The sequence below is a fragment of the Tupaia chinensis genome, unplaced genomic scaffold, assembly GCF_000334495.1.
Source record: "Tupaia chinensis unplaced genomic scaffold, TupChi_1.0 Scaffold000688_1, whole genome shotgun sequence".
Lineage (NCBI taxonomy): Eukaryota > Metazoa > Chordata > Mammalia > Scandentia > Tupaiidae > Tupaia > Tupaia belangeri.
In genome coordinates, this window is record NW_006160211.1 from 4,159,448 (window position 1) to 4,172,738 (window position 13,291).

Below are 13,291 nucleotides of genomic sequence, written 5' to 3' on the forward strand. Positions count from 1 at the left end.
AGGGAAAGAATCAGTGCACTTGAAGATAAGTCAATATAAATTACCAAAATTGAAACAAAGAAAAAAAGGTGTAGGGGGGATAAAAAGCAGAAAAGAACACTCAAGAGCTGGGGTACAATAGCAAATCATCTAACGCACAAGTAATTGGAATCCAAAAAGTTTAGAAAATGCCAATGGGATAAATATAAAAAAGTATCCCTAAAAGCTAATAATGGAGATAAAAGAGAACTATAAAAAATAATCCAAAATAAGTCAGGAAAAGAAGAAAAAACAAAAAACATATTGGACAAGTAGAAAACAAGTAGCAATTTAAAAAATCTACCTTAGCATTAATCACAATAAATATGAACAAGCTAAAATGCCAATTGAAAGACACAGATGGTCAGAATGGATTTTTAAAAGCAAGATCCAACAGATAAGTAAAAATACATACAGGGTTAAAAGTAAAAGGACTGAATAAGATATGGTATAAATATTACTCAAAAGAAAGCTGAAGTAATTTTAACATCAAAATAGACTTCAATATAAGGAATATTAACAGAGATAAAGGGGTATATTTAAAAATGATAAAGGCATTATTACACCAAAATTAAATAATAATCCAAATTTATACACACCTATTAACAAAGCTTTGAAATACATGAAGCAAAATCCAGCAGAACTTTTATTAAAAGATATATATAAGATATTTATAGCTCTGGACTTCATCTTTCTTCTCAATAACTGAGAACAATAAGAGAAAAAAAATACCAAAATCTTACATTGGAAGGACAGAGTAGCAATTGATGAGTAGAAAGAATGGTGAAATAAGCAAATCAATTTGTGGGTTGAAGGCTAGCTCCTCTAGGCTACCTTGAAATGCAACCTTGGGGGAACCAGCAATTAGCATAATGGCTATGTCGCTGGACTCCCACAGTCAACCTCAGTTCGCGGCCCGGACCCAGTGGCTTAAAACTCATGCCGGGCATGTGTGCGTGCATGCCCAAGATCCCGAGAGGAGAAGGGATTGCGGCGTGACCATCCCCCCTGGGGGGGGGGGGGATTTCTCGCTTTCTATCTGTCTGTCTGTCTGGCGAGCGCACGCGCCCTATAGTGAAAACCTCTCCAAAAAAAAAAAAAAAAAAGAAATGCAACCTTGGACTAGTTGAACTGTTCATTCTCTGAGTGTTAGTGAAGAAAACTGAAGATGGGGAAACTTCCAGTCATTCAGATTAGAAGATTTTTGAACTAAGAGAGTTACCCAAGTAAGGACTAAAGCCTCCACTGCAGTCAGAATTTCTCGGGATTTCTATTAAATCTGTGTCTCCAGCTCAGATCTTTGAATCAAATCTCCAGGAATGAGATATTAGAATCTGTATTACTAACAATATTTCCAATGACTTTTGGGCTCCATGAAGCCTGCGAACTATTGATCCAAAATAGGATGCTAGTCTATAATCAAAAAAAACTAGCAAAGGCAATACAGAGGCTGATGAGTATTTTTATCCTCATCTCATCTGGAAAAGTCTTCATTTTGTTCAACCTTAAGAGTATGTGGGAGGAATTAAAGTCCGTTAGGTGTGACATTTCATTATGATTTCCAGAACTCTTGGGGTGATTATACAGGTTTTAAGATCAGCACATACAAATATGTATGGTATATGTGTGTATGAAAGTGTATATATGATCATCAGTTTTAGGCTGAAGCTATAGCTTTCTACTCTTCTTTTTGACAAACAAAAGAGGTCCACCATACACTTTTTTCTTTTTTTGAGAGGTTTTTGCTATAGGGCGTGTGTGCTTGCCAGACAGACAGAGACAGAGAGACAGAAAGCGAGAAATCACCCCCCAGGGGGGATGGCCATGCCGCAATCCCTTCTCCTCCATTCTCCTTCCAGGATTTTGGGCATGCACACACACACGTATGTGCCCGGCGTGAGTTTAAGCCACCGGGTCCGGGACTCGAACAGCGGTCGACTACGTGGGAGTCCAGTGACATAGCCATTACTCTAACTGCTGGTCCCACACTTTTTAATTTCTAGTTCAAAAGCAAATATAGCAGCCTGTTTAGATACAAATAATAGCTAACACTTATTAAGCCAGGTACTATGCATAGATATATTTCAACTGAATCTTAATCATCATCAACTCAATAATAGTCCTGTGAAAGTAGGAATAATCTCCATTTACAAAAGAGAAATCAGGTCACAGATTATAATTTGCCCAACGTTATACAGTTTTAGTAAATCAAGGATTTAAGCTAAGGGAAGTTGATAACGAAGATCTATTCCCTGAGCACATGAGGCTTTCTTTTACTGCCAGTGCTGGATAAAGGATGGTTTCCTCAAAGGAAGATTCGATGCTATTTCAAATTAGATCTTATACTACAATAGGCCCCAAGACTTAACTGCCATCCCAATCACTGCTGGTTCAACTGCAGGTCAATTAAGAAGAATCTTCATAGTTTTCTTGCTGAAGTCCCCTTCATTATAAGAGGAATCGTGGGCCATTTTCTCCCTGCCAACATGGCAGAAAACCAAGAACACTACTGGCTCTGCCTCAACTGAAAACTGAGCAGTCTTTCAGAAAACTGTAAAGTTCTCTATTGTATCAAAACTCCTGGTAGCTGGTAGAGATACTCTAAATGAGCTTTAGCAGCAGAGTCAATACCTCCCACATTTGGAGACAGGGTTTGAATATCAAAATCGTAGATACTTGAAAATTCATAATGCTATTATGGCAAAGAATTCCTCCTTTCTCAGAGATAGTTTATTAGTAAGAGAACGACTGGTACACTTCTGTGAGGTCCAAGTCAGGAATACTCAAAACAGCACAGATCTTTCTAGGGCTGGAGAAATCAGGCAAAATCATTCTTACAAGGGTAGGCAACAGGTTACAGGGGCACTAGGGCTATATTTATTTGAGAGTTAATTATCAAGATAGAGGCCAAGAAGAGATTATGTTGGAAAAGACACTACACATTGAAACAGGAAAATGAAGACTGTCAAGTGGGTTATAAACTTGGAAGGACAGAAGAGGCAGGAAAATGGATAGCTGATAGTCATACAGAATTTACCATTCATCACTGTATATTTCAAGATTTCTTAAAAAATTATTTTATTTAATCTTATTTATTCTTTTTATTTATTCTTTTTATTTTTTAATTTGACCAGAGAGAGAGAAAGAAAGTGAGAAAACAAGGCACCAGGTCCGGGCCTTGAACCATGGTCAGCCATGTAGGAGTGTCCAGTGCTTCAACCACCACGCCACCTGCTGGTCCCCCATATTTCAAGATCTTTAAGTATTTTAATTTATTTACTAAAACAATCTTAAGAGGTAGATAGTATTATCCACATTTTACAAAAGAAGAAACTAAGGCATGGAAAATTTAAGTAGCCCAAGGTAATAAAGGTAGTATATGGCAGAGCTGAGATTCACATGGTCTGGCCCCAGTGGTACTTCACATTCTTTTTTTTTTTTTTTTGAGAGTTGTTTTTCGCTGTAGGGCACGTGCGCTCGCCAGACAGAGAGAGACAGAGAGACAGAAAGCGAGAAATCATCCCCCAGGGGGGATGGCCATGCTGCAATCCCTTCTCCTCCATTCTCCTCTCGGGATCTTGGGCACGCACGCACACACACACACGGCCGGCATGAGTTTTAAGCCACTGGGTCTGGGATGCAAACCGCGGTCGACTACGTGGGAGTCCAGCGACATAGCTATTACGCTAACTGCTGGTTCCCGTACTTAACATTCTTAAACACTATAATTATTTTTTTAAGAATTATTTATTTATTTAATTTCATTTGGTATTATTATTATTATTATTTTTAATTTGACCAGAGAGAGAAAGGGAATGTGAGAAAGCAAGCTGCCAAGTCCAGAACTGCAGCTGGCCATGTGGGAATCCAGAGCTTTTATCCACCACGCCACCTGCTGGCCGCAACACTACACTTTCAAAACTACTTAAATACCTCCTAGAAAAACCAACAGGAATTGAAATGAAGATACTTAAAGAGATGAAACTGACAAGCTAGAGTAGGCTGAGATGATTTGAAAACAAAGGTTATAAACAAAGCCCACCCTATATTATGTATAGCCTATCACACTCTTTGGTGGACCGCGGATCTTTCTACGAAAGACAGAATCCTTATACCAGAAGCTACCTAGGGGTGGATGGGTGAGGAGTTAGTGAAACAATTTTGAATGGAAATGAATACATGTAAATAAGGGGAAGAGGTTATGGGACAATGTATTGTAGCAGAGTTAAAAAATATGGCCAGGGGCCACCAAGTGGTGTGATGATCAGGGCACTGGACTCCCACATGGCTGAGTGCAGACTGCGTCCTGGACCTGGTGGCTTGCTCTCTTCACTGCGACCCCTCCCCCAACCCTTCTCTCTCTGGTGAGCACACATGCCCTATAGCAACTTTAAAAATAGTAATAATAATAATGATAATAAATAAAATAAAAAATTCCTTAAAAAAGAGCTATTAAAAATATGGGCAGAAAACATTAAAAAGCAAAATAAAACTGGTAGAACTGTTATCAAATGCTACAACACAATATAATGTTCACTGCTGAAGATAAATATGTATATTCTTGATTTATTACATACTGCATATATGCTTTAAAAAGTCATATTGTACCCTATAAAGATATACACTGAATATATGTAAACCAGAAATCATAATAAAAAAGAAAAGAAAATGATGATAAATTGAGATGTGCTGGAAGTACAGACTACACCCTAACTTTTGAAAACTTAGTTAAAAAATATAAAATATTTTACTGCTGATCTTATATTCATTTTATATTGAAATAATATTTTGGATAAAGTGGTTAAATAAAGTGTATTAAAGAACAACTGTGGATGCTAGGCCACCTACAATGGCACAGCAGTGGTGCAATGCTCTGCAATGCTGAAAGCCATGTATGAGACTGGAGTGTGCCCTTGGGTTGACTTGTACACAATCAGGAATGCACGTGCATGCCCAGATCCGGGCTGGCTTTGAAGGTGGGGGAGAGAACTGTGGCATAAGATCCTGTTGAGGGTGCTCGTTTGTGCGCTTTCTCTCTCACATGAAATAAATATATAAACTTAAAAAAAAGAAAAAAGAATCCTGACAGGCAATGAGAATTCCAAATGATTCAATTCAGTATTCCAGGATTAGGAGCATTCTTTATATATGGGGTATAGTAACAACCGTCTCTCCTATCTGAAAAAAATGTAATAAGTAATACAGTTTGCACAAAATGGTATAAAAGGCTAAACAGTAAACAGGTTAAAGAAAAAAGAAACTGCAACTATATTAAAAAAAAATCTAGAATTCTAAAATATAAGGTCCCATTTTTTTCTAGTGAAATGCAGAGCAGAAACATGGATAACTGATACTGAAATAAGAACATCACAGTGTTGGCTCTACACTGTTGAGCAAAGGCAAGTACCTGCTCATAATCCTCCCAGATATGTACACTCGTCTCTTTCAGAGCTAGCCATATAGTGTGGGTTCATTTTGACAGCCGATAGCCACACTGGAAGTGGTAAGTACCATCGAAGTACTTAAGCAGCCACACTGTGCTTTCCTCAGTTTGAGTGGTACTCGACAAGCTCTTTCGTTAACTTTGAAGTAGACACTATATTTCTGAAGACTGCTCTCTGATTCAGAGAGAACTTTGTTTTCCAAATCAGAAACAAACTTGAATACTTAATGTTAAAATATATACCAGATGTTAAAATGCAAATTTTACTGAAAGTCTAGGGTGAATCAGGTGGACACCTGGTATCCTTAGCCTAGCTAGAAGCAATTCTATAGACTAAGAAAATGTGAGTTCTGTCAATAAAATATGAACTAAAAGATGATAATTCGTAATAAGTAGTGAACTACAAGGGTAGTATTGCATTTAATTATGTCTACACTAAGGCTCAGAAGAATTCCAACTCTGTACCCTGTGTGTCATCTAAGTTCTTGAGTAGCACGTCCATTGGCATATATTTAATAAATCTTAAGCCTTGGGGTCAGCAGATGGCATAATGGTTACGTTGCTGGACTGACACATTGCTGACTGCAGTTCGAATCCCAGACCTGGTGGCTTGAAACTCAGGACAGGTGCATGTGTGGAGAGTGCCCAAAATCCTGAGAAGAGAATGGAGGAGAAGGTATTGCAGTATGGCTACCCCGCCTAGGGGGTGATTTCTCGCTTTCTATTTATCCGTCTCTCCGCTGGATGCATGCACCACAAAAACAAAAAAAAACAAAAAAAACCCTTTCTCCAAAAAGAAAAAGAAATATTAAGTTTTAGTGTCTGGTTCTTTGCCCCACATCATGTGTCTCAAAGCTACTCTGTATTAATGTTCGGAATGATGGTCCACTGAAAAGGGGCCAAGGGGAGAATCAGTAACATCAGATTTCTATTCACACAGCTAAAATTATATTCTAGCACATAATAACTTAACTCTTAATTATTTCTAAAAGTCACCCATTAAGATGGAATTTATATTTCTTTAAGATTTCCAGGTATTTGAGGCCTTGGGATGCAGAAATGCCAATAATGACGTAATTTCCAAAGGCTGGTCTGATTCTGGCAGTCATTCAACAGTTTATTTGAACACACAAGAACGGTGATTATAAAGATTATCTAGATATAGTTCCATGTAATAAGACATTAGAATAAATGCTAATGAATGTATCATTTTTTTCGTGTTTGCCATCTGGTAAAACTAGAAAGCAATATATAAAACAAAATTACTTTTATATGACATTGCTTTTTCTAGCTTTTTTCTTCAGTTCTCTGGCACAGGCAATTCCTACTTTTCACCATGTTGAATTTTACTTATCCATTAATGCAAGGGTATCAAAAATATCTGTATTATGCTTTTCATCTCAATAATCCACTTGTCAGTGATTTGACATATTTTGAAGGTGCAATTTCCCATTAACAATGCAGAGTCAAAAGAGTAGAACTGTAGGTTACATATTAACATAATAGCTACAAAAATATTTTTCTTCAAGTGAGCTTTTAGAAATGTACTGTGGCAAAAAAGAGGGGGACTATATCTTAACCCTTTATTGGTGTTGAGTTCTCCTGATAACATGCAGAGCTTCAAATCTACCATACTAAGGAAAAGATAAAGATCTTGAATCAGATTCCCCAATTATCAGGAATTTTAGAGCTACCTACTTCCCAATCTCTTCTGCTAGTAATCTTCATCTTAAACCTCCTGTAAATACATTCCCCATATCCCTCCCCCCACATCAGATGATTTTTTTTTTTTTCCAGAGAGGTTTTTGCTATAGGGCACGTGCATTCGCCAGAAAGACAGAGAGAAACAAAGACTCAGAAAGCTAGAAATCACCCCCTGGGGGGATGACCATGCAACAACCCCTCTCCTCCATTCTCCTCTCAGGATCTTGGGCACGCATGCATGCGCACCCGGTGTGAGTTTAAGCCACTGGGTCCAGGACTCGAACTGCGGTCGACTACATGGGAGTCCAGTGACATAGTCATTATGACAACTGCTAAGTCCCCAGATGACTTCTTGACTAGCACACATCCAACTTTTTCTTGCTCTCTACCAGATTGGGTACCAGATGTCTAAGATAACAGCAAAGCACCAATTATAGGGGGTAATATGGGATAAGACTCAGGAAATAAAATTTAGAAGAGGAAGAGTTCAAGAAGTCTCTTTTACAGCAAAACAGTAAAAGAGGACAGAAAAGATGAGGCTGACAGAGGAAAGAAAACCACACTAATGACATTAAACATTTATATGAGTCACTTGTACAATGTGACAATTACTATATCCAAGCTATTTATAAACAAAACAGGCCAATAACAGATATTAGATTAGTTTTTATTTCCTTTTTATTTTTTTAGGTTTTTGTCATAGGGTATGGCAAGAGAGACAGAGAGAGAGAAAGTAAGAAATTCCCCCTGGGAGATAGCTATGCCACAATTCCTTCTCCCCCACTCTCTCAGGACTTTGGGCACACATGCACACACGTCCTGTGTGATTCTCAAGCGACTATGCCTGAGACTCAAACCGTGGTTGACTATGTGGGAGTCTAGCACCTTAACCATTATGCCACCTGAGGGCCCCTTAGATCAGTTCTTTTTTTTTTTCCCCGCTATAGGGCGCGCGTGCTCGCCAGACAGACAGAGAGAGACATAGAGACAGAAAACGAGAAATCACCCCCAGGGGGGATGGTCACGCCGCAATCCCTTCTCTTCCATTCTCCTCTCGGGATCTTGGGCACACACGCACACGCGCCCAGCGGTGAGTTTTAAGCCACCGGGTCCGTGACGCGAACCACGGTCAACTACGTGGGAGTCCAGCGATAGCCATTATGCTAACTGCTGGTTCCCTGATCAGTTTTTAAAATAACAGCACAGTGCAAAGGGAAAGTGAAGCCCCTAATGCCAAAGCCAGGTAGTGCCACGTCCCACCCTCCATGTGTCAACTAGCCATTCACGTTCATGTTCTGTTGCAGTAGCTCACTGAGTAATGTACTCAAACCAGACTTGGCCTGGGATGGGTGAGTCCTCAGAAGACTTCGGCCAGGGTTCTGTACACTGGAGCAGTCTGGCGTCCAGTGCAGTCCAGGGCTGCTTTCCAGACTGGAAAGTGGAGGACAATGCAGTTGAATAGAGAGACAGAAGTCTCCAGCACTCTTTCAGGGTTAGGCATGTAAATTCCTGGTTTCTGTTCCCTATAGTCTTGCTTATGGAGGCAGAAACTGATTGTGAAAGAGTGCCTTCTACTCCTTTGGACTCTATTATTTTCCCACACTGCCCAGTGTACCATAAAGGATTATTATTTACTCCTGAATGAATAACATGGTTATATCTATGCAAAGTTAATGAACATCGCATAATGGATGGGAAAGCTTTCATTTTTTTAAAATCTCATATCTTCAATATATTTCAATGTATCATGCTGGTTAATTTCTAAAGTATTTGAAACTGAAAAGTAGTTTAAAATTATAATAATGCAAGTAGGCCTTATAAGTATATTAAAAAGGGAGGGAGTAGAAAGAAATCTGTGGTTTATAGCTAATGACTTCTAGAAATGGCACATTCCTATAAAAATTGGTCAATTAAATAACTTTATTAATTTAGTCAATGAATGGAAATTAATACTCTCTAGTAAATACATCCCTGCCATCAGAACGGATAAAACAGTATTGTAAGTTTATGAAATGTCAATGGAATGTTTCATATGCCTACATTCTTTTACCTCTAATGAGGCCCAGGTCAAAAAAATGTAGGCATTCAAATTATGCACTGGTTAACACTATTTACCTTTATGTTAACTTCCACAAATAACGGTATACAAACTTTTGAGATCTATATTACATATATATTTATATATATACATATAATACACTTACCTAGAACTATGTGCCAACTACTGTTATAAGCGTGTTACATAATAATCCCCAAAACAAGCCTATGGAGTACAAGTAGCTTAGAAAGAACACTGGGAATAAGGGAGTTCACTTAGCTATTACTCAGCAATGATCAGTTTTTATCTAACATGTCCACATGTGGACAAAAGACTATCTAAACATACAATAAACAAATATACATTTCTTACAACTAACATTTTTTCTAATGTAATAATATTGGCTTCTTATCTACTGAAGGCAAATTAGATTCCCCTTCTGATTCATGTATTTCAAACCAGTTCAAATTTTATCTGTTAGTAAAGTTCAAAAGGAAAAGTAAGTTAATCCCTTTCTTTTAGAAGAGGCACAGCTAACGTCGGCCTTGACACATATATGCAGTGGGCTAAATGAGGCCACAAACATCTTAATGGCCAATCGAATCCTACCACTACTCTATGTAGGAACTTCAACTTAAAAAAAAAAAACAAAAACAAAACTGTAGAAAACTAATAACTCTATATAATGAAAAGAAACTTAACCAACTAGAACAAAGTTACATAGAATTTTGTGAGAAATGACAAATTATAGGATGCCACAAAAAGCACTGTTTTCACTGTAGCTCAAGTGAGAGCCTTGGACACCCACAGGTCCATATCTTGTAGAGAACTATTTAGAAAATGCCAAAAAGGAGGCTTAATAGATGTTCTTAGGCTAGTTAACAAAAACTAACTTATAAGCTGTAATTGGCCCAACAGCTGTCTCCTTCAGGAAAGATGATTCGACCAAACTGAGTCCTTGTTACCTTAATGTTAACTTTTGTAGATCCCAGACATTTCTCTCTTGATTTATGATGCTACCATTTTAATGATATTCCATTTCCAACTCCATAATCTAACCTTGGCATGGTCACTTATCACACCTAAGTAATAAAAGAACATTCAATAGCTTGGTTCCCCGTTACTCACAGGATAAAGTCCAAATTCCTTAGCAGGGCACATTCACCCTGTTCCTTTCCCAGCTCTTCTCCCCAATATATCAAGTATATGCAGGAGCTCCCTTCTCAATCTCCATTCTGTCCCCTACCAAACGCCAGCCCTTAAGCACCTCGGTCTGGGTGGTAGTCAAATCCTAAACTCGCCCTAGATACGAGTCTCATTTCCTCAAAATGCAGGCAATGTTTTGTGCATGTTACCTCGTCTGGCTGAAGTGCCTTTCCCTCTATCTACCTACTTCCTCTGCTTGATTAAATCATTCCTTAGGACTCAGTCTTACATCTTTGGGGAAGCTTTCCTGACACCCTGACTCTTGGATGGGCCAGGAGTTCTTTGGACCCCACACTGTATTCAGCCACTAGACTAATGAACTGTTTCATCACTCTCTAGAGAAGTGACCTTGGACAAGTTCATTCATTTCTTCGGAATAGTAGCATTAATTTGCTATCAGTGTGAAATGAAACGAATGTTGAAAACCACTTCGTAAATGGTGACACACCATGCAAGTATTAACGATTTTATCATAAATAAAAAGAACATAGTATTCTAAGGGAACATCAGTTTAATATAAGGGTAAGACTCATCTCTTGGTTTCTAGTCCCCTCTCCAAAGATGCTTTGCATTTTTATACCAATATCTGGCTCCACTATGTCCTTGTGCTTCTATCTTCATGAAAAACAAAAACCAAAAAACTATAGTGATGTTTAAGCATTAAAAAGAAAAAAAAATAAAAGACTTAGTAGGAAGCTCCTGGAGGGTAAGGATTTCCCCCTTCTCACCTTTCCTAATGCTTTCACAAGCTGTATCAAGCACACACAAATACTCAGTAAAAATGAAAGGGAATGAAGGAATATAAGCATACTCTGTCCTTAGTGAGCTTGTAATCAAGAGGAGTGATGTAACAGATTCTCCATGAGTGTGAACTCATAGAACTAGTAATACCTTTAGTGTCATCTTAAAATGCAGTAAGAAGTTAAATTTCCTGCTATGCTTATTATATTTGGTGATTTAACACATAGTGAAATTGTTATCTTAGTAACTCATGGTTAACATATGAATGTTTGAACATTATCAGACTCATTGATGCCATTAATACCTAGTTATTGAATATCTACTGCCCTAGGCCTTATGAGAGTAGAGAGATAAAAGGGATGAACTTTGCCTGTAAGCTGCTAAATATATGGAAAGGGAACTAAGTCATCAGTCCGTACAAATTAATACAAGGGAGAAGAATGTTGTTAAGGTGTATGACGATCAACAAAGACATATGAGTTAGGGCATTGGCCTCATAAAAACTACAATTGCATATTACAAATTATTAGTGGCCAATAGCTCCTGTTAAGATGATCTACTATGGGGACCAGTAGTTGGCTAATGGCAATGTCACTAGACTCCCATGTAGTTGACTGCGGTTCAAGTCCTGGGCCCAGTGGCTTAAACTCACACCGGGTGCCTGTGTGTTCATGCCCAAGATTCCGAGAGGAGAATGGAGGAGAAGGGACTGCCCCATGGCCATCCCCTCTGGGAGGTGATTTCTCCTCTTTCTGTCTGTCAGTGTCTTTCTGGCAAGCGTGTGTGCCCTATAGCAAAAACCTCTAAAAAAAAAAAAAAGATTATCTACTATGTATAACATATGTAGTACTTACTGCATGCAATGACAGGTATTTCTCATCACCTTCTTCCTTACTCTAATTATAATCCTAATTGCGTTGTTGTCTAATGAATATTGCTAACATTATAATCATATCACACATATGTGCCCAGCACAAGCCAACCCCTTTAAGTATATTTTCTCATTTACTTTCCACAATAATCCTATGAGGTGGGTACAGTCGTTCCCCTTTTACAGATTAAGAAATAGAGGCCTAATAAGACTTGTGAGTTTTCAAAGTTAAGAGTAAAAAACAAAAATGAGTAAATGAGGACCTCGGAAACAGAAGCGAGTATTTCATGAACTGAGTGGACCCTCTTGCCAGAACAGCTTCACGCAGCTTTCCATCTCCAGCGCGCACCCAGTGGGAGCAACCTATCTCCTTCCCGTTCCCGCCAGGGATTAATTTTCTTTTCCTGAGCCCATAGCTGAACTGTTGATTCTCGCGCAGATCTTCTCAAACATTCCCAGTCCAGAGACATTCTGTTGTTCAAATCATAGGCAGTTCAGGGTAAATGAGACCGAATCAGATCCCCAGGTACGCAAAGCTCTGGTAGGATCAAGAAATAAAACCTTTCGGCTTGGGGATCTGTTCCTGGATCAACGCCAGGGGATGGCAGCAGCACCCGGCTCACCCAGGAGGCGCTACCACGGCGGTATCAACCCCCGCTGACCCCAAGCAGCTTGAGTTTTGCCATCTGCTCGTTTACCCTTCACCTGCCAACCCTGCCTCCACGATCTCCGTCCTGCTGGGGCGAAACGCCAAGCCTCACGCAGCGGCCAAGTCCCAAACCCACCCCGGGACGTGACGGCCCCTGCAGGGGCAGCGGCCCGTCCCGCCCAAACCAGGGCCTGCTACTCACGGTTCCAGTACACCGGGTAGCATTCTCCTTGGGTCACATCCACCTCGTAGAGGCCGCCCCGCACGCACACGGGCTCGATGTTCACCAGCTCCTCCATCTCGGGCTCGTGCACCGCCGCACGCTGGCAAAAGCCGCAGGCGCGGTCCTCGTCGTCCTCGTCGCCGGAGCTGGAGGCCGGGCCCGCCGGGCAGGTCGGGCCGCACACATGGTCACGGTCCTTGGCCTGGGGCCGGGCACCCGTAGCCTGCAGCAGGGTCCGAAAGGCAAGCTCGATGCGGAGCGAGTCGTAGCCGATGAAAGGCTTCCAGGTCTTCTTGTCCTCCTTGTAGAACCAGCGCACCTCCTCCGGGCCCAGCTCCGTCACCACCTCGTAGCGGTGCCGGGCGGCAGGGCCGCCTGGCCGCGTGCGCTTCCTCTCC

The 13,291-nt window shown here is 40.1% G+C and overlaps 1 protein-coding gene across 1 annotated transcript in view; it reads right to left on the reverse strand.

Moving 5' to 3' along the window:
* DDHD1 (DDHD domain containing 1) overlaps positions 1-13,291 on the reverse strand; it is a 181,800-nt gene that overhangs the window by 76,641 nt on the left and 91,868 nt on the right. The window contains 2 exon segments of the mRNA XM_027776631.1: positions 12,873-13,288; positions 13,290-13,291. The exon segment at positions 13,290-13,291 is cut by the window's right edge and continues 274 nt beyond it. Coding sequence (XP_027632432.1) covers positions 12,873-13,288; positions 13,290-13,291 — 418 coding nt within the window.